The 25,579-nt window shown below is 31.5% G+C and overlaps 2 protein-coding genes across 2 annotated transcripts in view; one reads left to right on the top strand and one right to left on the bottom strand.

The window, feature by feature from the left end:
• The first annotated feature begins 458 nt into the window (after nucleotides 1-458).
• Nucleotides 459-13,441, top strand: LOC129226458 (NEDD8). Its single transcript, XM_054861068.1, has 5 exons — nucleotides 459-591; nucleotides 2,484-2,501; nucleotides 10,234-10,263; nucleotides 11,735-11,817; nucleotides 13,026-13,441. Exons 1-5 carry the CDS (start codon nucleotides 574-576, stop codon nucleotides 13,153-13,155), a joined length of 279 nt encoding a protein of 92 aa, XP_054717043.1. The 5' UTR covers nucleotides 459-573; the 3' UTR covers nucleotides 13,156-13,441.
• Nucleotides 13,442-13,613: 172 nt separating this feature from the next.
• Nucleotides 13,614-25,579, bottom strand: part of LOC129226448 (acyloxyacyl hydrolase-like) — a 53,288-nt gene continuing 41,322 nt past the window's right edge. Inside the window, exons 14-18 of the mRNA XM_054861057.1 lie at nucleotides 24,254-24,329; nucleotides 22,996-23,211; nucleotides 19,215-19,311; nucleotides 16,445-16,521; nucleotides 13,614-14,014 (exon numbers count right to left, since the gene is read on the bottom strand). Of these exons, the coding sequence (XP_054717032.1) occupies nucleotides 13,886-14,014; nucleotides 16,445-16,521; nucleotides 19,215-19,311; nucleotides 22,996-23,211; nucleotides 24,254-24,329 (595 nt within the window). The 3' untranslated portion in view covers nucleotides 13,614-13,885. The remainder of the gene's footprint in view (nucleotides 14,015-16,444; nucleotides 16,522-19,214; nucleotides 19,312-22,995; nucleotides 23,212-24,253; nucleotides 24,330-25,579) is intronic.

Raw genomic sequence — 25,579 nt, 5'->3', positions numbered from 1 at the left:
AAGATCATCTTTGGTGGGTTAGAAGGGTTTAGTAGGGTTTGCGGTCAAAGTTTCCTGCTAAGGCAGTTTTTTTTTTTTTTTTGACATTTTAGACTTAAAAACACAATGTAGGACATCTTTGTAACCCTGCTCCATTATCCCTCTCCCCTTCCCACACACATCTGTGTTTTCTCATTTGAGTAATGATTGCTGTGTATCGTTCGCAAGCGATGACTTGACGTGACTGCAGGAAAATGTTTCAATCCTTGACTTAAATTAAAAATGCTTAAGCATCTACCTGTTCTGTTGCATCAACGAGAAAAATCTGTGACAATTCAAATCAGTTGAGACAAATTATTAAAATATATATTCAAGGAATCTTCTGAAAGTGTTGTTGTCCAGAAAATTTTGGTTTCTTAAACTTGTTTAGAGCTGAAGTGAAGAAAATTTTAATAAATTTTCCCGCTATTTTTGGTTAATTTCTATCTGCAATCTGGCAACTATTGTAAGCTGTTTAGTGTTTTTCGGTGTTTCACCCATGTTACAAATTTAATTTAACTATAAAATTAATAATATTATAACAAACTACTCAAAATGCTTATCAAAGTAAAGGTAACGTCATGCTTTTTGGTATTCTGCTTACCTTTTTTTTGTAGTTTAAAGGTTAAAATAAATCTCAATTGCTTTTGACACAATCTGTTAAAGACAAGTCAGATTGGTGGATATAGAGGTGGAGCTCTTTTGTATTATATTAAAGTCATATTTTTTGTAATAAATTCGCTTTTAATGATATTGATATGATTTGGGAAAAGTTATGGCGCAACTAGTGTGAAATGTTACGTTTGGGGTATATTTACAGGCCGCCAAATGTCAACCAGGAACACGACGAGGAAATTCATCGTGTGATTAGAGACATATTAAGCGAAGGTTCTGTCATTTGATAAGGGATTTCGTCTCCCCAGAGTGACCATCGTGTGAATGAGCAAACCATCGTGTGGTTAGAGACATGTTTAGCAAAGGTTCTCTCATTTGATAAGGGATTTCACCTCCCCAGACATAGATTGAAATACTTTTCTCTTTAACAAGGGCACAGACTAGGAATTTTTTAAAAGTAACTGATTGGTTTGTGAATCCACTAAATTAAATGTTATGCCAAGAAACTGGTCATGAACCAGTTTTAAACAGAGTCTTTTTGTAATGATTGCAGTTCTATTTAGAGGTTGATTCATAATGCTAGTTGTGACCACAGAACTAAAGAATGTAGGTTTATAATAACATCAAATTGCACTGATTTTCAGAGAACTGCATTCCAGTGTTTTGTGGTTACAAAGAACCCACTTTTCAATGCAAAAGAGATGAGCTTATTAATAGAAAGACATAAATCATTACACATTTTTAAATTTCAAGCAAGAAAAAAAATGTTTTTAAATTATTTATTGAGCTTTATAACAAGGAACAAGTTTGGGATAATTGATAAAAAAGAGAAGACCGCTCTACTTTCAAATTTTTTAAAAATCTTGTAATTAAGACACATTTCTGTAATTTCCCTTAAGTGCTCTTTGCACTTTTAATAGCATGGGAAAAAATATTTTTGAATTCTGAATTAAAATATGCCTTTTCCGAGGAAATTTTACTAGAGCCTTAAAATTTTTCAAGAAAATATATATGCTGCAATAAATAGCTCACTACTCGTAATAAAAATGAATCTATTATTTATTAACGATTTTGTTTTAATTGTTTAATACATACTGGACATTTTAATACCAGAAAATTGATTATATTACGTTACGATAAAATTTTGACAGTTGTTTAACTTTTAGTATTTTGCGTCATATGACCTGGAATAATTCAGCCCACATTGTGACTAAAACATCATTGCCTACTTTTTGTGATCATTTCAAACAACTCTCAGCCTCAACAAGAATATTTTGCATTTCTTCCGCATAACGCGAATTAGATAAAGGAACCCCTATCTTTGCGGTTCGCCATGGGTGATGGGATAAACTTTTGAGCAGTTTGTGAGACTGCACCTCCTCTGTTACGAGTTAAGAAAAAAAAAAGTTTTAAAATTATGTGGGGTAGGTTGGCCCGTTCCAAACTTTCCCACAAAGAGAGTCTGAAAAAGTGATGCCATAATTTTTTTCTTTTTGACAAAAAATGAAAAAATTGCCAATTATTGTGAACTAAAAGAACTTTAAGAAAGGAGTTCAATTTAAGGAGGAGGAAATGAATTATTTTTAATTTTTACTTCATTTAGATTTGAACATCTTCTTTAAAGGTAAACTATTTATAAATATTGCGTGGTTTCAACTATAGTATTGGACAGGACATATACTTAGAGAATATCAGGTTATTTAGAAAACATTTCTTTTCGATGATTTTTTACATTAAAACAAACTTGTTTGCTCTTTTTTAGTTTATAATATATTTATATCAAATACTTTTTTGATTATAATTGAACTTACTGTTTCTTTTTTCATGATTCTGAAATTCCTGGAATCCAGACGCTTACAGGAAAAGAGGTAAAGATGATTTTTTTTTCTTTAAAAATTTACTGCTTCGTTTGTGTCCAAAACTAAGATGAATCAATGATCTAGTTTTAGAGGGGTTCATTATTAGAGAGGGTGCAATAGTCGAGTGGAAAAAGGGATCTGGGGTCCTCAAAATACAGTTTTAGGCTATAAATTAGTGTGTGCCGAAAAAATCAAAACTCCGCATAGCACTTAGCCTTAGTGCGGAAAATTTGTGACTCTCTAACACTAATTACTGTTCAAAATTTCGTGATTCTCAGTTAATGTCTTCTGTTCTGACAAGAAACTTGAATGCTTAAGATATTTAGAAAAACATTAAAGAGAAAATTTATAAAATATTTTAAATTCCGCAGCTGTGGATTAATTTTTTCTGCTCTGGCAAGACTTGAAATTTGAGAATGTTACATAAAATTCCTCAAATATGAGTGATGCATTACAAAGTAGCTTCTTACCAAATAAGCAGCAATGCTTCAAATTTTTAATCACATCAACGACATAAGACCACCCCTTGAACCAGGTCCATTCTTTTCAGGGTTGGCAAGTTTCTGCCAAGGTGGTTAAAACCACTGGTAGAAACCGGTTAAAACCGGCATGGCAAAAACCACTTTCTGCCACTTTGCGACAGAAACTGGCAAATAACTCACAAAATGAAAAATTAACTCTTGATATACAACTGAAAATGCATGGAAAAAATAATTTACCTAAGTACTGTAATTTTATTACAAAATTATATCAATTAAAAATCAAATGTTACATTGTTTGGACCCTGCAATTGACTCTTAGAAAAGGTGGTTTCAAAAATCTAAACAGGTTCTCAATTTACTACGCACAAATGAGAAATTTTAGAATATTCTTAAAACAGAAGAGCTAGCAAACAATGCATCAAGGAGCAAGCAATGTTCGTGAAACTTTCATCTATTGTATAACTGGTCCACCATGTAGTAACTGGGGTTGTGGTAAAAATTTGACTGGAAAAATAAGTTTTGAGAAATGGGGCCAATTTGTTTTGCAAAGCTGGGACATTAGGTACGAAATTTAGGCAAGTAAAATTATGGCACTTTCTTCTTGAAGCACATGACATGATAATTTTAATCAGAAACAATTTAGAGGAAGCATATAAGTGAGCAAATTACAATCAGTAATGCCTGTTTAATTCTGTATGTCACTCCTCTTTCCTAAGCACCCCTGTATGATTTTTTATCCTTTGTTAAATTAATCCTCTGCAATAGGAAAGTTCTCTTTCTGAACTAAATCAAGGGCACTAGCATGGGAAAATGATGAAATGTTTTAGTTTACTAAAACAAATATTATTTACTAATTACTTGAGTTATTAAAGACATTTTTAAGTTTTTGCCAGTTTCTGCCGGTTTTTACCGGTTATAACCAGTTTCTGCCACTGGCACGGCAAGAACTAGTTTCTACCGGCAGAAAGCCAACCCTGATTCTTTTAGGGGGAGGGGGGTCAATGGCCCTCCTTATTTTAAAAACAAACGTTTTTACATATAAGTAGGCCTGGATTTTCAATAAAATTACATTGAATTTATGCTCTTTATTCCCCCCCACCTCCTGGAAAAATTATTTTGTAAATTTTCTCTTTATTTGATGTTTTCCTAAAAATATCAAAACTCGGAGGTTTGTTTGGCTTTTTTTTTGTAGTTTCAACTAACCCTTATATAAGGCTTCAATATGGTGAATTTTCTGTATATTTTTAACAATTTCCTGCAGGGAGAAATCCTTGGACCCCCTCAAATTCAGGATATTCTATACCCTGCTTAAAGGGGAGCCTTACGTCACTTTCTTGATACCATTCCCCCTCTTAAACATTACTATCAATTTGTGTGAAAAGAATCATTTACAAAGAGAGTCCATTAATAATTCACATTTTAAAAGTAATCTATAATTATCCCCAAATATTGTTGACTTAAGTTTATTAAGCTATTCTTCAAGTGTAATTTATTTATTCTTTTTAAAAAAAATACTTAGTAGATTTTATGGGAGGCTTTTGTCGTCTGCTATACAGGCTGATTTTACTACCGTTTTTCGGTACCTTCCAAAAAATCCTATTTTAAAGCAGGTACTTTCACAAAAGCCAAGTAATAAAATCAGCAGCTTCACAAAACTAACTTTGAAAATTGGCACAGTCACAAAACAATATTAAAAAATTGAAAGTTTCACAAAAACCTGTATTTTGAAATTGAAAACTTGTTTTTCTGTTTAAAAAAGTTTACTCATAAAGTAAAATGTGTCAACTTTTGTGTAATATTTTAGCTGTTTTTCGCCAAATTGCGTTTACACAATCTTTTAGCATCAGTGTTGGGGGGCTGTTTTTGTGATGATTTCCTGAATTGTACAAAGCCTATTGAGCTGAGATGTAATGGTATTTTTCCTATCTCTTAGGTTTTTAGCTAAACCAAAAAACCTGTTAGAAATAATAGGGTCACCCGGGGTAAAATGGGTATAAAAAACAGCATTTTTGATTTCAGTGACCCATAGCAGAAATATGAAATATAATTGTGTTTTTGTTCAATATTCTATACATTGTGTATCTTAAGTCTAATTTGGACATTGTTTGTGTTAACTCTTTACTTTAAATTTAGTGTAAAGGGGTATATCTATTTTACCCCTGTGTACACCGGGGTAAAATGGGTATATGCTGTTTAAAGTTGAACTACACTAACTAATGGAGAAATTTTTTTAAATTGAGCATAATTGCATTGGAGGATAAAAACTTTAATCCAAAACAACCACAAAAAATGTTTACAGAACCAAATTTATGAACAAAAGGCGCATTGGCAAAGACTTGCGTTTTGGCTGAGGTAGTATTTTTACAATTTTGTGATGCTTGCACAACATCAATATTGTCTCTCTTGGGGAACACATAGGATAATTTGGCAGATGATTTTGTAGCAAACTTCTCAGTATATTCACCTTGAGCTGAGATTTCAGTGATTAAACCTTTGAATTCCACAAGTTTAACAACGACCCTGTCGCCAATTGCTGGGATAAACAACTAGGAGAACCACTAATTTTCACTCCTACTTCATTAGTTATTTTATCAATTATTGTTAATGTCTTTTTTTTTAATTTAATTAATTTATGTGTATTTATTTATTTTTTCTGCTTTTGTTTGTCTCTTGCCTGTTTGTGTTCAATCTTGAAGCCACCTGCTCTGTAATTAAAACTTCTCCCACCTTTGTTTGGACTCTTACTTTTTTTTTTGTAAATTTTTCATTTCCTTACCAGTGCTAAAAAATGGCTTTGAACCAAGAGGTATAGCAGGAGGATTTAGTTATTCAGTACAACTTTGCTATGAGACATAAGGATTCTGTTGTGATTGTGTGTGAGGTTGTACTTAGACTATGTTCTGAGCATGGGAGGTTGGTAGTTTTAAAAGGAAATTAAAAAGACAGCATATTAGCTATCAATACTTACTATGTTTTCTAATATCAATGAACCATATACATAATAAACTTACAGTAAATTACTAACGTTAACATACAGTAATCATGAACTATATCGATAAAAATCGAAAAATGTAATACCTTTAAGTACTAATTGGCGTAAGTCATAGTAATGAAAAAAAAAGCAAATAAATTCAGAGTAATTATTTATAAAAACTTTTTAAAAACATACTTTTCGTTTAAAAGATGAATAATATCTAACATTTGTCTTGCAAAGATAATTTAAGTTTTTTAATCTTCATGCATTCAATGTCTTTAACTCGAAAATGTTGGCTATACCATTTTACCCCGTACAACTAAAAGTGCTATAAAATTTTTGTAAATATTAAAAGTTACTTATTTTTTGAGTTTTCTGTTAGAAAAATTCTTTTTCTATCAAATCCAAAAAAAAAAAAACTTCCAAAAATCTTCCTGTAAATTTTTTTAGAAAGAAGTTTATCACTCACTATAAATGCATTGTTTTGTGTTCTGAAAATTAAAACTGTTGCTAAGCCTGGTAAATGAGTTGCTAGATTTTTTTTCCTCAACTCAAAATGTTGCCTGCTATGTAAACATTTTCATCATATTTTTTTATTTTCAAAAAATGTTGTGCAGTAGAATAAAATGAAGAAAAATGCAACTATACCCATTTTACCCCGGCTACCCATTTTACCCCTGGTCCCCCCTAGTAGATGACGTTTGTACTTTTCAAAGTAGTGTTTAAAATTTGCTCTAATTTTCTTCAACAAAAATAAGAATGTGCGTAAAAAAAAGATGCGTTTCAATTAAATGTTCTGTCCCAATTTAATTTTCATTATGTTGCTTGAATTCCATTACAATGAAATCGTAATACTTGTAATAGTCCATTGTAGTTTGTTGTAATATGCCGCATATGCTTTTCTTGTATGATTTTTTTTACATAGTTAATCAAAAAAAAAAAATGAAAATTGTGAAAAGTGATAATTTAATAGAAAATTTTGCTGTCATCTAACAAACTCCATATGTTTTCATCAACCTGATGCAAGCCAACTGCTATAATTTCAGTATATTCTAGCAGTCCATAGCTGTACATGAAATACACATCCAGCTCAGTCATTCCTGCCTAGGACTGCAGTTTCATGTTTATTAGCACTCCTCAGCCTGGAATAGGAAGTGACTGAGCTGGAGGTGGAAAACGGGTAATAAGCACAAAACTGCAGATCTCGGCTGGAATAACTGAGCTGGTGGTGTGTTTCATGTATTTCTGCCTTAGCCCTGGTTATAGGACGGTAACTTACTGAAAATAAATAGCTGCACTGCTGATAGTGTAGTTAAACCTTGTGCTGCAACACTGTTGATATTAATAGATCTTTTTGTATCGAAGATGTAGACTTACTGCATTGAAAATTCATGCAAACATTGCTCATCTCTTGGAAATCAATTGAACTAATTTATTCCCAAGTGAAGCAGCAATTATGTTCAGCACTGAATGAACTACCAAACAGCACGACCTTGAGGGTCACGGATTTAGACAAAATCCGAGATATAGGTCAATTCTCCCTAGGTATAAAGCCCAGGTAAAGCGGTTTGACTTCATAGGCCCTTGTTTGGCTGGAACAGGGGGTCCAAAGTTGATAATTTAAACCCAGAAATGCAATGGAGTTTCGTTTAAAATTACCATTCCCCCCCCCCCCTTTATCTGCTATTGTATTGCAGTATGAGCCCTTTTGAATGCACTTACCTTTGAATTAGATACGTTGAATACTAATTTTTAATAAGTGGTTCTCAAATTTAAATTGGATACTACTTTCAACTTCAATAACTTGAATGCTAAAATAACATAATTACAGGATAATTATCATTTGCAAATGAAACTAATTATTTTTGTTGTATATTAATTCTCTGCTAGTAAAAAGTACTAATTGTTTGCTAACGAAAACATGTGCTTTAACTGGATATTTATCCTCTGCTATCAAAGTATCCCACAATGACATTTTAAAAATGGAGGAGAAAAAATTCTATTTTATCGCACATGGTACATAATGAAAAAAAAACAAGATCGTTTCAACCTTTTCAAGTAACTTAAATAATGCCCATAAAAACTGGTGTTCTCCTTTCTACTCGTTTAACTAACAAAAGATACCAAACATGCTTGGATATCGAACATTGTGTCCAAGTCTGAAATTACAATGGGAACGCTATTTCAATTCTGGGGCCGAACTGGCAACTTTGAACCCTCGTTGCAGCCAAACTAGGACCTATGCAGGCAAACCGTTTTACCTGGGCTCATATCTAGTGAGAATGGACCTACATCTAGAATTTTGTCCAAATCCGTGACCCTAAAGATCGTGCCGCTTGGTCGTAAGGTAATCTGTATCAGACGTAAAGTCTCTTCTATATTTTTAGAATAAATTTTAAATAACGTAAATTGGAAAACATTCAAAAAAAAAAAGAAAGGAAGAAAGAAAGAAAAAAAAACATTTTGAAAACAATTCAATGTTTCCTCTTAGTAATATTGGAAGTGTATTACTTAAGGAAAAAAAACTCCTCTACTGTAAACAATGATCATCAATCCATATGACTAGGGATAATTTTTTTCATTTTTTTTCTGAAATGAAATTATATGGGCAGTTCTCAAAAGGTGGGAGCAAACACACACCTCAACTTTGAAGCTTCAACACCAAATAACTTTTATTTTAATTAACTCAAAAATTTTTGAGTTAAACTATAATACTGTATAGAGACAAGAATTGACATAAATTATGGGAAAAATGCTCTTTAAATGCCCTTAAAAAATATTTTCTTTGCTAAAAGGCGCAATTTTGGACATACCAAAACGTTAACCGAGCAAATGTACCATTAAAGAAAAAATTTTTAAAATTATTTCCATACGTTTCAAAAAAAATTTAAAGGTATGAATCTTACACTGAATAATTTTTTGTTAATATTTTACACAAATAACAAAAGTAAAGACAGATTATTCACTTTGTAAACGATTTTAGAAAATAGTAAGTTTGAAATTTGATGCATGTCCAAAATTTACGATCTTTACAATGCTATTTTTTGAGAACTAAGTATATGATGTTTTCATTTTAAAGGTGTTTATCGAGCCTCGGAATCAATTTTTAATTGTTTAAAAGTGTTTTCATAAGCTTTTATGCAGTATCTTAGAAGAAAAATATTTTTTTTTAAACGTACATGTGAGATGTCCAAATGGCGTTACGATCTTGACGCCGATAATTCTGTCCATTTATTCATAATTTTTGATGATCTACTGTCTTCTAACCTCAATAAAAAACGTTATTATAATGTTATCTTCTTTAATCCATTGGTATTCTGCATAATTAATATGTTACACATTGAACAATACATAAATTACAGTAGAAACATGGCTGCTTATGATCGAACCGAAAGCCATTTTGCGCTAAAATCGCCAAGCAAACCTCCGTTGGCGACAACACAGTAAACGATAAGCTAAAGGTTACCAGAGGGGAATTCCAATTTGACAAATGTAGTTTATCCTCAGCTGTACCAGTTTTGGCGACTTTATCACCTGCGCTAGCATTTTTTTTTTTCCGCTTTTATTATTTTAGAATTCTTTTTCTCTTCTTTCTTTTGGAAACATAATTTAACGATCTCCAAATAGAAATAGGAATTTCTTTCTTCAATAATTTTTTTAGACATCATTTTAATTCTTATGACATTGGAAAAAATATTCATTATTAAAACTGATGTCACTTTTTACAATTGTATTATTTTTAATTTGAAGCTTTTTTTTAACCTTGCATCAATTTCTTCAAAATCATTCCAAAACTTTATTAAATGTAAGGAGCAGCATGTATAGCCATTCAAGTATTTCATTAATATCCTCTTTATTATTAAATTGCAAAATTTAAAAAGTAGTAAATAAAATTTTCATTGGAGAAGTTAAAAATCAGATTAACAATTGTCAAAAATGGTGAAACTTACGTTATGATGATGTCCAAAATCCGTTACCTACAGGAAAACAATGTCCAAAATCTGTTACCTACAGATTGCTGATTTAAGTTGCTAATTAACAATTTTTACAAATACCTGCTGTCTTTTCATGTTCATATATTGTGTTCTAGGTATGCATACTATAGAATAAAATCAAAATTTATGTCAAATTCGAAAATTTTTGAAATTGCTCAAAGTTAACTTTTTTGTTCCCACCTTTTGAGAACTGCCCATATACTACTTTTTCTTAATGTTATATTTTATGTAGAAATTTTAGTTTATTGTAATATTATAAGTACTTATATATATATATTTTTTTCTTATAGATTGAAATAGACATAGAACCCACAGATAAAGTATGTTAAGTATTTTTTTAATATTAAAATATATCTTGTGTTTGTTTATGTGTAGCTAATTTAATATCATACTGACATATATCTTTTTGTGAGAGCCATTAAATCTCTGATAGTTGCATTGTGATAATGTAATTTGTCGAGAATGCACACACAAATTTATTTTGACCTTCAGAAAATTGAACTGAGGATCTATATGTAGGCAATTCTCGAGGAACTAATTTCAGTTTGTTATTCAGTGAAGATTTTGAAGGCGTTAAGATCACATATGGGCGTAATGATTTTGGTAATATTAACCAATTGATTACAACCGGGGTCTCTACTCTCAAACCTACGACTACATCAGGCCCACGATAAGATTTCGTCCGGTCCACTTGCAACTTAAAAAGGGGGATTTTTTTTCTTAGTTTTGATATAATATTTCCACTAAAGCATCTGTAAGTCCTGAAAATCTCAAAATCCACCGCTGTGCGCTTAGTTAAAAAAACAAAAAAATGAGCGTTTTTAGGGAGGGGGCATAGCAATAACTAGATCACCTGAGCTAAAATATTGTATGATTCTTGGTTTGATTGTCTTCTCCAGAAATTTACAATGTGGCGCTAGTGTGAAAAAGTTTGGAAACAGTGGATTACAATAAACAAATCATGAAATTACTTAAACTTACACGCATACTGAGTTTGAAATTGAAATTTAAAAAAAATTAATCTTTTTTTAATGTATTGTATGTTTTGACAAAAATTATACAAAATTATTTGAAACAATCATCAAGTATTGAGTGTCTTTCTTTCTTCATAAACTCATTGTTCTTACTGTTTTTTTTTAGTCATTGAAGCAGTATTGTACTTCATGTTTCAACATTTTCAATACATTCCTTATTTTAGTATTTTGCCAAACAATAAGGCATTCTTCTAACTCATCCATCTGTTTTCTTATAACAGTCTAGCAAACTTCTGTTTTTTTTTTTAATGTTGGAGTTACAATGATATTACAATCCGTGTTTGAATCAAACTCTTTGAGACATTACGTCTGAAAATGTTCAATCTTTTGTAAGTTTCTTGGTTAACTTCTCGTTAAGTTTTGAGTAAGTGAATTAGTTTCTAATCGTTTCAAACACCATCCCTAATATAAAAGCTGGTAACATTAAATGATGTGATGATCACATAAAGTGATGAATTTAACATTGAAATAAATAAAATCAGACCAAGTGATCTTGATTAAAATAAGCCATTGATAATATTAACCATGATCACATTTCCATGATTAGACTACTGTATCTCTTATGAATTTTACTCTATTTTATGTGTGTTTGAATCACAATATGTGCTTAATGAGCTATTATATTTTTTTTTAATACTTGTAATGATTTTGTTTAATGTTTGATTTGGATTTTGAAGTTTAATTTTTAGTCAATTTAAACTTAAAGAAGCTTTTGAAAATAATTTTTGTCGCTAAGTATCATTATCAATTTTATCAGGTTGAAAGAATAAAAGAAAGAGTTGAAGAAAAAGAAGGAATTCCACCTGCTCAACAGAGACTAATTTTTAGTGGTAAACAAATGTAAGTATTTTCAGTAAGTTACTGCCATTTAGCATTGGGTAAGGCAGAAATACATGAAATATACCGCAAAGCTCAGTCATTCCAGCCGAGGACTGCAGTTTCGTGCTTATTAGCACTCATCAGTCCTTGGCTGAAATGACTGAGCTGGCGGTGTGTTTCATGTATTAAATGTAAGCATACTTGTTTTTTGTAATTTTATTTTGCCTTGACATTTTTCATAAATTCAAAATGTTGCCTATTAAGGTCAACTAATGTCAAATGTAATTAGTACATATTGAAAGTATAATAAATTAAGTATTTTTAAAAACTTTTGATGTGTCGCATTGTTGTAGTTTTGGCCGGACAAAACTGACTTTATCCACGCCACTGGCTAAAACCGGCCAAAACTGGATTTAACTACCATAGAAGTGGCTAAAACTAAATTAAGTGAAAATACACTTCTAATTTGTATGTATGTGAGAGATGTGTTTTGCAACAAATAAATCCGTTAGTTGGAAGTTGTTTAATTAAGCACAGCAATTTTAGTGAATTAATTTACGTTATTATAACAATAGTAGTGAACAAATTTCAACTTTCTTCAAAATTAATAACTGAAATTGTTCACAACTAAAACAAAAGACATGAGGGATACAAAACAGCCTGCAATAGAAATATAGTAACTTTTCAGGAGTGTTGCCTTTTAATTTTCAAAAGTATTTTCCCCCTGTTCCTTTAGTTTTGTTTTTAAAACATGCCTATATGTTTCTAAAAGAAGTTCTTTTTTTTCTCTCTCATTTATTCTTCAAAATTACTTGAAATACTTTCAAATACTTTGTACATTTGTGTGTGAGAATTAAAATCTATCTATTCAGCTTGCAATGTTTCACTCTACTACTTTTTTAATGTTACTGCATATTTTTCATGTAAACCTTATCTTCTAAACATCCTGTAATTTCTACCAACTGTAAAACATACTATTTAGATAAATAATGAAAGATGATTGATTATGGTTTGTTTTGCATTTCTTTTTAATAATTTATTATATGGTTTTCATTTTAAATTTGATAATTATCAAAGTGGCCAAAACTAGATAAAACTGATTTTATCCATGGTTAAAACCACCACTGGCCGAAACTCTTACAACCCTGTGTGTAAGAAATATTAAATTTTTTGTTATTGAGTTTTTCTTTAAATTTAAGAGTTGACTATTTTGCCCCTCTTTAAAATAGGAGTGATGATAAAACTGCTGCCGATTATAAAGTGACGGGTGGATCTGTTCTACATTTGGTTTTAGCTCTTAGAGGTGGATGTGCTCATCTCAGCTCAATGTTTCGATTTAGTGGTTTAATGTGTACATAGTGATCTGCTTTTCAAATTTCCATTATTTAACATCAAAACTTGTTTTGGTATTTCTTTACAAAAATGCGTCCAAATATTGTGCGAAATGTATTAAAGTAATCCTCACTATCCTTCTGAATTCATAATTTTACAATTTGCTTTTTAAAAAATATAAATGTTTGCAAGATTTTGTTAAATGCCTTTTGAAATATGGTCAGTTTAAAAAAGTGCTGTTTTACTTAGGAATATGTTCCAAATTTTTGAGCTTCTGTTTGTATCATAAAAGTGGAGTAATAAAAACATTTTTTGCCAACATCATCTCTTCAGTGCTCCTTTTTACTACAGACATTCTTAACTGAAATTTTTATTAGTGGTAAGAAATTTTGAATAGAATAAAATACTTTAATTTGGAAGAAAAAAAATCCTCATTTTCAACATTTCTATAAGAATTTCTAGATTGCAGATAAAACACAACACAGTCAAATTTCTAAAATTTTTATTATAAAAATCTTATTTCAATGTATAAGTTCTTATTTTTAAATTTTTTTGAAACTGTACATTGGATTTTCATTTTTTTTTTCTGACTAAACATTTGTGTCCATAATAAATAGGATTATTTAGTAGAAAAATAAATCACATTTTGTAGGAACACAAAGCAAAATATATACATTTTCCTAATAAACTATGATTCAGAAATCCCTGATAACGATGAAATGACAAGAAAATTTACAAATGAAACATCTGATTTTTGCTAATGTCCTCCTTGGTCTCCGAAGAGGTTTTCTATTTGTTTATTATTAGGATTTATGTCTCCTAACACCTCTGGATATTTCTCGGCGATCTCATTCCACACTGCTTCTGTGATCAGTGGCAATACTTCCTGTAAAAGATTCAACATAATAAGTTCTGTGTTATGGAATACATTTTCTGCAGCAAAGAGCAAAATAATTCAGGTGCGATTTTTTAAAAATATAAATATAGTACAGTCAATTCTCGATAACTCTAGGCTTTATAACTTGAATGGTCCTTCATCTCGAAGTTTTTGTTGGGTTCCAAACACTTAAGAAGGATGGGATAACTTCCCATAACTCCCAAGTCCCAAGGGACTTTGAGTTATCTAGTTGACTGTATTAAAGTACCGTATCACTCTGCATTATCTGGCGTGCCGGAAAAAAGCAAGGTTGACCAGCATGCCAGAAAATTTGAAGTTTATTTTGCAACAAAACAAAAGTAAATTTCTCCAATCAGTTCCTTTCAGAAAGCAAAACTACTGTAAGCAAAAAAAATTAATAAATCCCGAAAGTAGCCTTCTTTCAAAAAAAAAGTATTGCATATAATATACGCTTTTTACTTATTGTAGGTCATTATTAATGGATTTAATTATATGCCAATAAAGTAACCAATTCAGAAGCAATCATCATTACTGCTATTTTTTCATATTTTTGAAAATAAATTATTATTTAAGGTTCCTTTTAGAGAGGTAAGTTTAATTTTTATTTATTGAATAGCTATGTTAAATTCTTTAGCACTGGTTTAGGGGCGGTAACTTACTCTTAAATGTTTGCTTACTTAGGTTTTTTTTTTTTTGAATTTTTTGTTATTAAATAATATTTTTCTTGTTAAAATACAAAATTAAACTGTTTATTAATACTAATAACATATGTATAGAACTTATACCATTTTTTAAGCTGAACATGCATTTTTATAGCATTATTTTTTTTCCTAACCTCGATTTTTCCGGCATGCCGCAAAGGACCAGGCAAGTGTTATTGAAAATCTGGTGACCCCCGAATTTTGCGACATGCTGGATAATGTGGGGGTAATAAGGTATAACTAATGCAGTTTATGTTTCTATTCTAATTTTTTTTAGTTTGTTAATTGTTTTGTGTTATGACTATGTCCTTAAGTTTTCTGATGAAAGGTCCCCAACTTACTGTCTTGAAAATTTTAATATACATTTGGTTATCAGCATTAGAAAAAAAAAGCATAAGCTCAGTTTTACTTGCTTCTTTTCAATATACTCTTGTTTTTTTTTTTTTTTAATTATTATTATTTATTTATTTACATTCAAGATTGAAATGGTTTAAAGATTTTTTTATTTGGAATGATGATTTAATGTTCATGATTAAGAAGAAATAAATAAGCATAAGTACAGTAGAGTCTCGAAAATCCAAGTCCCAAAAGTCCGAGGTTTCGCCTATTTGAGGGTTCGGTTGACAATTTTAGGGTATACTTTTTACAGACAAAATATACTTTAATCTGAAAATTGAAATGTTTTGCGGTGTAGAACTTTCCTAACAACATACAATGAGGTAATAACATGATATTGAAAGGTTTATGTCAATAACAGTCTCCAAGAAATATTCATTGACTGTTAGAGATGGATTAAGAGATGCCTTGGAGAAAGTAAGAAGTTGGTTGATTCAAAAAATAACTTGAAATCAAAACATTGTTTTTCCTTAAAGAACGCACAAACATCTCTTTTAGAATATCCGATTACAATTAAAAAGAGAAGTGCAAAACTTGGCGCTGTACGATTCGTATATACGAAATTTTCTCCTTCTATGACTAACGTTATTGTATTATATTACGCACGCTTACACATAGACACACATGTCACGACAAAACTCTTCAAACTTAATTCGAGGACGATCAAAGGGCTTTTTTGGTTTCCTGCAAATTTACACACAAGCACGTGCAGACATCAAGAAAAAAAATCAAAACTAGTTTAGAGTCAATTGAAACATAAATTTATCTTGAAATTTGAGTGATAAATTTTTCGAGGAGACAATATTTCCTTTTCATAGTAAACACATGTCCTTATGTAGTCCATAGAATTTTTCGGATAATCCAAGATGGCGTGAGCCCAGATTACCTCAGATTTTCGAGACTCTGCTGTATTCAGAATATGAGTGTAAACTTCGTTTTAGTTGAGGAATAACTTACAGTCATTAATCTAAAACCCAAAATGGATGTAAAATTGACTAGTTTGTAGAATAGATAAACTCTTCTTAGTGTTTTATGAGAAAAAATTACTAAATCGCAAAATAATATTTTGTGTGACCATAATGTTTGTCAATTGAAAAGTGTATGCAATTATGGATGAAAAGCATCGTTTTAAGGTTAAAGTTTGTTGGGAATTCACCAAACATTATTTTAGGAGAAATATTATTAGCTCTTTTTTAAAATATTAAGGGTAGAAAGGTTTTTACTAATATTCCAATTTTTAATGCATAATTGTGCTGAGTTTTCTTCTATTCAAACTTTTTCATCAATGAACAAAGATAGGGTTTTGAATAAGATAGCTTACCTGTGTTGGATGCATGCTGTCCACAGGTTCTAAAAATCTCCATAATTCATGTCCTTCCTTTTCCCAGTTATGAATTACTGTTTTAAAGAATCAGAAAGATAATTTTAATAAGTCAAATGTATTAAAATATGCAATAAGTTAGCAAATTATGGAATAGCAAGGAGACTAGTTCTGATAAATGGAGAGAATTTATCTGAAGATGTTAGGGTTAAATATTGAATCAAGTCATAGGGTTCTTTTAAGTAATTTTAAAATTTGGAAAAATATTTAAAATTAAAAAATAAATGATAGCTTCGAAAATGTTTCGGTTTATGTATGTTTGGTGTTGGTACTTTTCAGAAAGCAAAATTTGATTGCTGAAAATTTTGTTCAAAAGTCATTAAAAATATTCAAACGGCAATCCAACTATGACCATGCATAAATTGTCCGTACAGTAGACCCTCGTTTTACGCGGGGGTTACATTCCACGGAAATGCCGCATAAATCAAAACCGAGTAAATTGTGACCTAGTAATAATGTTAAAATTGGCATTTGGTTCTGTAGATAACAAAATACTTCATTCTAGTGATGACTAATTGTATTATACGTTTAATGTGTACTTATATCGACTTTTATGCACAACATTTATAAAGAAAACATAAATTATTTTCGTGTTCTGTTTACAAAGAGGAGCTGTCTATGATAGTCTTTTGGCAGTCATTAAGAATTGTTCTCTAATTCTTTGTAGAGCACTAACGCATCCATGATCACTTGCGTCATTTCCATGATAGAATCTTCCTTCACTAACAAATCAGAAAGATCATTTCTATTGTCTAGGAATGGCTCAAAATTTTCAATGTGAACGTTTTTGGTTATGCGTCACCGATGTCGGTATCCGTTGGACTCTTTTGTCACTCCTAAAAGCTCTTCCTCCAGTGAGTTCTAAACTGTGAGAGTTTAATAACTTTTCTTCTGGAAAGAGCTCTGAAACCAATCGCATAAAATGTCTCCAGTGGCTCAAGCTCGCCATTATTAGCACGCTAAAATGCAGTTGATCCCGCATAATCTGCAAGCTTTAGGAGTTTGGATTTTGAAAGAGGGGAAAATTTTACCTGTTTGCACTACCGCATCCGCGTAAAACCGAAACTCATCCACATAAAATAAAGGTGTCAAATCCTAAACTGCTTATAATCGAAACCACTTAAAATAAACCCACGTAGAACGAGGACCTACTGTACAGCAAAAAAGATGCATTAGTGCAATTTGATCCATTTTTCTTGATATTTTCTATAATTTCTTCCAAAGTTGCAAAATTTGTGAGGCTTAAAAGGTAAAATTTAAAAAGATTAAATTTTAGTTACATTGAAAATTGAAATGTTAACATCTACATTTTTTCTTGCAATCACAAGCTTCAGTTCAATCACAAATTTGTTTCCAAACTGGAATTGTGCTGTAGATTTAACCAGAGTTTGCCGATATATATCCTGATATATATCCGATATTTATTTTGAAAATATCATGATATTTTGCTAGTTTCGATATTTATTTTTTGCAACTACGACATTTGCAATGTAAATATTAAATGTATTAATCATATTAATATTATTCTTTTATTATTAAAAATAATAAAAGTAATAGAGTATATATATATATATATATCCATGTAACATATTAATGTGTGATTAATTTAATGTAAATATTATATCCCATCTTTATTTTCTATTCATAAAATTTTTAGTAATGTAACAATTTTTAAATTGGTCAGAAAAAAAAATGTTTTATGGATATGTACTGACTAATGCATATTTTTAATTTCTGAAACATATAAAATTCGTACAAGTAGTTAACCAAAGAAAAATGAGTAATTTGAGTAAAGCATCTCTTGCTTAAGTGATTTAATTAAAATTAGTAGAAATGTATCAGTTATGCTACATTTTATTTCTAATAGATTAAATTATCACTTTTTACAAATGATTGTAAATATCATTGGTATTTAAATGCCATTCAAAGTACTTACATTTTTATATAAAATATATATTTATGAATGTAAATAATGAAAGAAACAAAAATTTTATAATTGATGCATTATAACAATAACATAAGAAAATAAACAGCTGTGATTTGAGGCAGAAGTTACAATTTAATGACTTAAATTTTCACCGATTGAAAATATCGGATATATAACTAACTATCCGATATATATCAAAATATCATATTTTCTATATTTTCGAAAATACATTTTCGAACCCTGGATTTAACGTTGCAATGCAATACAGCAGCTCTTTAATGCACATTTTACTTGCACAATCTCCTGAACCATGGCCCTTCTAAAAGTTTGCTTGTACTGTACCTTATACTTCATACAGTAAGCACTTTTTAGTAGGAATAAAATTTTCTTCATCCATTATTGTAGGCTTTCCATTAATTTCATGTTTTTCATTTCTTCATTTAATTTTAGTGTGGATGTTTTTGTTCCTGAATATGTTTGTTCTATTCATTAGCTTTGTATAATATTACTACAATAGCTTTTGAACTAAAAGATTTCTTTTTTTTTTTTTTTGGGAATCAAAACAATCCATTATGGGAAAAATAAAAGTTCATCGTAAAATTTTCAGTTTTTTCTTCGTTTTCTTAACATTGTAAATGGTAGCGTCTATTTGATTCCCTTTCTTAATCAATCTAGAAATATTAAGGTAGACACAAACTCTTTTTATGTTTTTAATCCAAATTTCTCTTTTATTTTTAAAAGAAACTCTGGTAAAAATAGAGCGGTTTTACTACAGTTACTTACCTTGACTGACAGGATTGTTCAAAAAATGTAATGTGAATGAATCATATTTCTTTGTAGCAACAATGTCTTGTAAAACATCTGTTAGCTCCACTGCCCTCTATGGAATTAATACATGAAATTAGTATGACTTTTTTATATTTTTTCTTTGAATATAAATTAATTACCTAATTGCAAAAAGGTTTCATTGAGATAAGTGCATACACGAATATTTGCAAAAGAACTGTTTTACTGCGCAAATACAGTAAAATACCTTAAAACTGCCACTCTATAAAATTCGATTCTCCATAAACTGCACAATTATTTAGAAGTAAACAGATAGTCATACTGTTACCAGTAGAAAACCAACCATAGGTAGTTCAGATTATCAAATCGCGAATTTTCGAAAATAACCAAAAAAAAAAAAAATACAGTTTAGGAAAATAGTATGCTATTCAACCAAATTGAGTGGTTATGCAATATCTATGGTTGTGGGGGTGCTTTTTGAGTTCTCTTAAGAATAAAGTACAGCAGAACTTCGATTTTCCATATTCCGTCAGACAAGTGATAAAAAAACAAATAAGTGTACAAGTTATTATTTGCAAGGTTCAGTCATTAGTCAGGCAGAAAAAGTTACTGATCCAGGGGTCTTAATAAGTCAGGATTTAAAGTTCAGCCAACAGTGTTGCTTAGCTAGCAACAAAGAGAATAAGATGCTTGGGTTTATCAATAGATCTATTTCAAACAAATCTAAAGTTCTTCTGCCTATATATAGAAGTTTGGTAAGACCTCATTTGGAGTATGCTGTTCAGTTTTGGTCTCCTTATCTTGAGAAAGACATTAATGTATTGGAAAGGGTTCAAAGGCGAGCTACAAGGCTAATAAATGGACTTTCTCACTTAGACTCTGATTCCAGGCTTAGAAGGTTAAAAATGTACAGTCTTGAGCAAAGAAGAGACCGAGGGGACATGATTCAGTTGTTTAAATTTATTAAAATGAAAGATGCTACGGGACTAAAGTTTAGCACTGAAAACAGGACAAGGGGTCATTGTTTTAAGCTATTTAAATCTCAGGCTAACATGGATATTAGGAAAAATTATTATTATAGCAGGGTAGTGGAACCTTGGAACAGCTTACCGGAAGAGGTGGTAATGAATACAGGAGTAGATAGTTTTAAGAGGGCCATTGATCTTCACTGGGGATTGTAAATTGACTAGGACCAGTCTAGCTGGGCCCAGAGCCTGTTGCTGGTCATCACTTTTGTATTTGTATATAATTGGGGTACAAATCTAAGCATATTGTTTTAAAATTTACCTATACTAATGGACTAGTGGAGGAAATCCAATGTGTACTTGAGTTTTTTGTTTTTACATACAATTTTATTTTTAGCACATTCTATACTAGCAATGTTTTGCAAATATACTTCCTTTTTTATCTACAAATAAAATTTGTTTTAGAGTTCTCTGATACTTTGACAATAAGGACAGTAAGATGGAAAGAATGCCAGAGCTGCTTCAAACGGCAGAGAAACAAATTTATCACAAACATAAGACCTTGAAAATAGGTGTATGTGATTCTTGTAGAGGAGATATAAGTTTGATCTGTTTTACAAAAAACATATTAAACAGATTTTCTGAAAAAGTGTAACATGAATTCCACAATGTTTTAACAATACTGGGATAGCAATTTTCAGTGACCAGCAGTGAATTTTCGAAATCTGGGTTCCACTGTACTTCATTTAATTATGAATGTACTGTAACTCAGCCACCATCATTAATTGTTTAATGAATGAATTTCTTCATTCATTGAACAATTAGCTTTGTTACTCAGTACTACAGCAGTACTCATCTACTTAAAAGCTTTGTGATTTTCAACTGAGAACTTAGATAATTTGAAACTCAGGTGTTGTTAGTTACTTCCACAACAACTCAAAACTGATAATTAACTACAGTAGGCGCCGCTGGATAGATAAAAAAGTCGGATATTGTAATCATCGTCTTCGTTTATTGTTATCACTTTTTCATAAACTTTCAATTTCTTTCCTTGTTTTTGTTCCTCTATTAACAGAAATACATAGGCAAACCTTGACGAGACATAACTTTCTGTGTAGCATTTTATGGTTTTCAATAGCAGTTCAAAATTTTTCTAGGAATGAAGTTACAGAAAGTTTGTCCCCAGTGATCACAGACTCCCACTAAGAAAGCTTTCTTTTGCACCTTAAAAAATTCAGTCGCTGGACATGTTGCAGGCATTGATGTAGGGCCTCCATTGTTGCCATTACTTTGTAAGCTGTTAAAGAATTGTGTTGAGATAGAAAACAAAGCGAATTTAAATTAAAATTTAAACAACAAGCAAAATCATGCTGGGAAAAATAGAAAAGCTGAATGTACTTGAAACTGATTTACGAATGTCAGGGAAAACAGTCAGAGTTTATTTCACCTATTACTATGTGATTGAAAGTTGCATAATTTAGCTTTAACTTTTTATTATTCAGCTATTTCGATTCTGTTAATTTAATAATTTATAATAATTTAAAACTGCGTTCAGTTGAGTCATTGTGATTTTAATTTGAAGTTGCCAAAATAAATGCAACTTAATTGAAAAAAAAATCATGATTTTGTGTCTCCTGGGTTCTTTTTGGTTATTGTTATCAGTCGGTTATTGTTATCAAATTGTATTTGTCCCAAAGTGATCACATTAAGCGGCGCCTACTGTATATGCCATAGGCGGCTCGTACGAGGGGGCAAGGTGGGCAATTGCGCTCTCACTTTCAACAGTAAAGGGACTTTGCCCCTCCACTTTTTCAAAACTAAGTTCAAAACTAAGGGTCAAATGGAAAATGATTGATGATCTATACACGTGTTTAAAGAAAGAACTGACTTAATAAGTGCCTTTTTTATGCTTTTTTCATGTTATTATTCCGTAAAAATTAAAATGGAACTTTGATTTTGGTAGGAGAAAATCTTCTGTGGCCACCCGCTTTTTGAGTCCGTTTCTCGAATTTTTGAAAGATGGTCAATTCATCAATAATGACGTAAAAATTCAAGTGGCCTCTTTTAGAAGAAAAAAAATTAGCTTTCAGGGTGTGTCGCCCACCAAACCTGCCCCCCCCCACACACACCTCCTTTGACCCCCCCCCCCCACAAACTTTTTTGGGGCACCAGCCGCCTATGCAAAATTTCAATTGGCCTCTTTTTGAAGAAAAAATTTAGCTTTCAGGGTGTGTCGCCCACCAAACCTGCCCCCCCCCACACACCTCCTTTGACCCCCCACTTTTCTGGGACACCAGCCGCCTATGGTATATGCTATGCTTCGACAGCCTGGTTAGGACATCCAGAGACGGCAGTTTCGTCCTTGCTATGTCAAGTTGAACTGCGCCATTGCTGTAGACTCGCACTGGTGTGCTAAATTTATTGAAGCTACATGTTTTTTGGCACTCTCAGCTTCAATAAAATAACATCTGTCTCCTGCTCAGTTATTGACTATTCTAGACTAAGGAGTCCATAACGAGGACGAAGCTACGCTCTCTGGATGGTCGGTATACTGCATGTATAGTTGAGGGGACCTTAGCCCTGGCTTAAGAGCGGTAACTTACTACTTCATAATCAACTACAGTAAAACCTGTAAAGTTGACTACCCTTGTAAGTTGATCACCTGTCTAAGTTGACCGCTACTTTCAGGCACAGAATTAGATCTTATCATATAGTTCAACCTCTATATGTTGACCTCCTGCTTAAGTTAACCACAAAAGTAGTGCACTGCAAGTGGTCAACTTACACAGGTTTCATTGTATTTGAATATTTACCGCTGTAGTTGCTTGTCTTATTGTTGCATTCCCGTTCAGCCAACCAAAGCAAGGTCCAGATCTCATGCAGTTGAGCCAGTTGTATAAATCGGCATATCTCACGTCGTTTCTTAAACTTCCGAGCGGGTGTATCCTCTCTCCCATGGTGTCGAAAATAAAGCTTCCGTTGACCAATCCGATCAGCATGACATGACTGCCGTGAGGTAACATGGTCTCCTAATGATGGCAATATATTTTATCAACTAAAGATGCATATCTTGAAAATATTCGTACACCTCAGTATCACTCAGTGATCAAAATTAACACAAAGATGATTAACACATAACTTAGATCTAATTTTCAGGTTTATATTCTTATCTGTCGGTGTAAGGGGCCGTCCACAAGTGAGATAGGGAGAAGCAAAGGGATGTAAGTGGACATTTTCAAGTTTTGAGTAAAAGGCGTTTAAGGATAAGTTCCATGGTTGGCTTTCATTGGAAAGTTTTTCTAAATCATGCTGTATAACAGAACGTACCAGGGCTACTAGGACTATCTATTTCCCCCAAGACAGGAATGGTAGGAAACACCTACCATTTGTACTGGTTACCTTCAACGTTTTTATTTTGCCACTTACATCCCTTTGATTCTCACTGCCTCAAATGACATCAGGCTTTGGGAGATGGAGATTTGAGTGCAATTTTGATAAGGGGAAGAAGAGGGCAACAAAAGTGCTACATAATTTTTTTTTATAACTATATGCAAATCTCCTCATTGAACAATCGTGGATAATTGTACTTAATGAAAGTTATCTGTTGAAAACTTAAAATATTCACTTAATATTCTTTTTTTTTTTTTAATAAAAAAGTTTTTTTTTTTTTTTTTTTAACTTTGGAAAAGGATCTATTTTTCATTACTAATACTATATCCATCATTAACATAACTTCTCAACTAAATAGTTTTGTTAATTGGTTTTATGATGTTGGAGCAATTTGTAAAAACAATGCTTAAAAATCTACTTAAATTTAAATTTGGTGTATTTGAAGAACATGGTTTTAGTATATGGGTTCATTAATGGATAAAATATTGATTTTTTTTTCTAAAGTAAACCATTGTAACTAATATACAAACAATTTATGGATTATCTGTGAGTATCTTTATATATGCTTAGGTGATATGCAACTAGTTATTGGCTGATGCATTGGGAACAAGGAAATTCATATTATTTTTACTTTTATCTGGACACAACATTCAGTACAATTTCTTCTCATTATTTACTTACTAGTGTATCCAAAGTAGCCAATACATTTGAACGGAATTGTTCAGGTGTTGTCAAATCATCCAGTGAATTCATATACCTAAAATAATCAATTGAGTAAATTTAAATTAGTGCACAGCCTTCAAAACATTATTTCTCAAAGAAAATAAAGATGTATGTAGCATGATAAAATATAGTGTAGAATGTGTACAGCCATAGACTATGTGCCCGACAATTGTTTTCAATCAGTTGATCTATTAAAAAACTGCAAAAAGCTAACACCTGACCCCAATGTTGCCTTTCGTGTGGTCTTTTTATTTCCTAACCAGTGGTGTAGTCAAGGGTAAACCTTAGAGCAGGAATTAGTAAATGGAGAAAGCAAGTCCAATCATTGACTTAGCATGCATAATGTCATTTCCAAGGCATACATAAGGGCTCTTACTAACTTGTTGAAATAATGAGATAGTCAAACTGAAGATACAATGGCCGCCACTTATATGAATCGCGTATGTTCTAAACAGTTTTGATTCCATTAAGAGACTGATTCAATAAAGCTGGATTTTGTTCTGTGCTTGATGATTTGATTCAATTAGCCACTGATTCAATTAACCGAAGTCCACTGTACAAAATCAAGAAGGCAAGTTAATTACGCCTTCAAATGTGTTTTAAATGGAGAATAGTGGGTATTAAAAAAAGTATTGGGTAACTTCTAGGGCTCAGATTCAAATTTTTATGAGAGGGGGAAGATTCTCTTCAAATTTTATTCTTATAGAAATACAAATACAAATGTGACGACCAGCAACAGCCTCTTGGCCCAGCTATGCTGGTCCTAGTCAATTTATTAGTCCTCAATGAAGATCAATGGTCCTCTTAAAGCTATCAACCCCCTTGCTCATTACCACCTCTTCCGGTAAGCTGTTCCAAGTGCCCACAAATTTGCTAAAGTAGTAGTTTTTCCTTATTTCCAGGTTAGCCTGAGATTTAAATAGCTTGAAACAATGACCCCTCGTCCTGCTTTCCGTGCAAAAATTTAATCCATTAACATAATTCATTTTGATAAATTTAAACAACTGAATCATGTCCCCGCTGACCCTCTTTTGCTCCAGGCTATACATATTAAGCCTATTAAGTCTGATTTCATAATCTAAATCTGAAAGTTCGTCTACTAGTCTAGTTACCCTTCTTTGAACCCTTTCCAATACAGAAATATCTTTCCTCTTATATAAAGGCAGAAGAACCTTCTTAGATTTGTTGGAAATAGATCTATTGATAAACCCAAGCATTCTGTTGGGTTTGTTACTTGCAATGCTGCACTGTTGACTAAACTTGAAGTCCTGATTTCTTAAGATA

The sequence above is a fragment of the Uloborus diversus genome, chromosome 1 (assembly GCF_026930045.1).
Source record: "Uloborus diversus isolate 005 chromosome 1, Udiv.v.3.1, whole genome shotgun sequence".
NCBI lineage: Eukaryota > Metazoa > Arthropoda > Arachnida > Araneae > Uloboridae > Uloborus > Uloborus diversus.
Note: the sequence above shows the minus strand (reverse complement) of the source record. Positions and strands in the feature narration are given on the sequence as shown.

Coding starts and splice junctions, on each gene's coding strand:
- LOC129226458 (XM_054861068.1), top strand. Junction 10,264..11,734: donor ACATAGAACCCACAGATAAA/GTATGTTAAGTA, acceptor CAATTTTATCAG/GTTGAAAGAATAAAAGAAAG. Junction 11,818..13,025: donor ATTTTTAGTGGTAAACAAAT/GTAAGTATTTTC, acceptor TCTTTAAAATAG/GAGTGATGATAAAACTGCTG.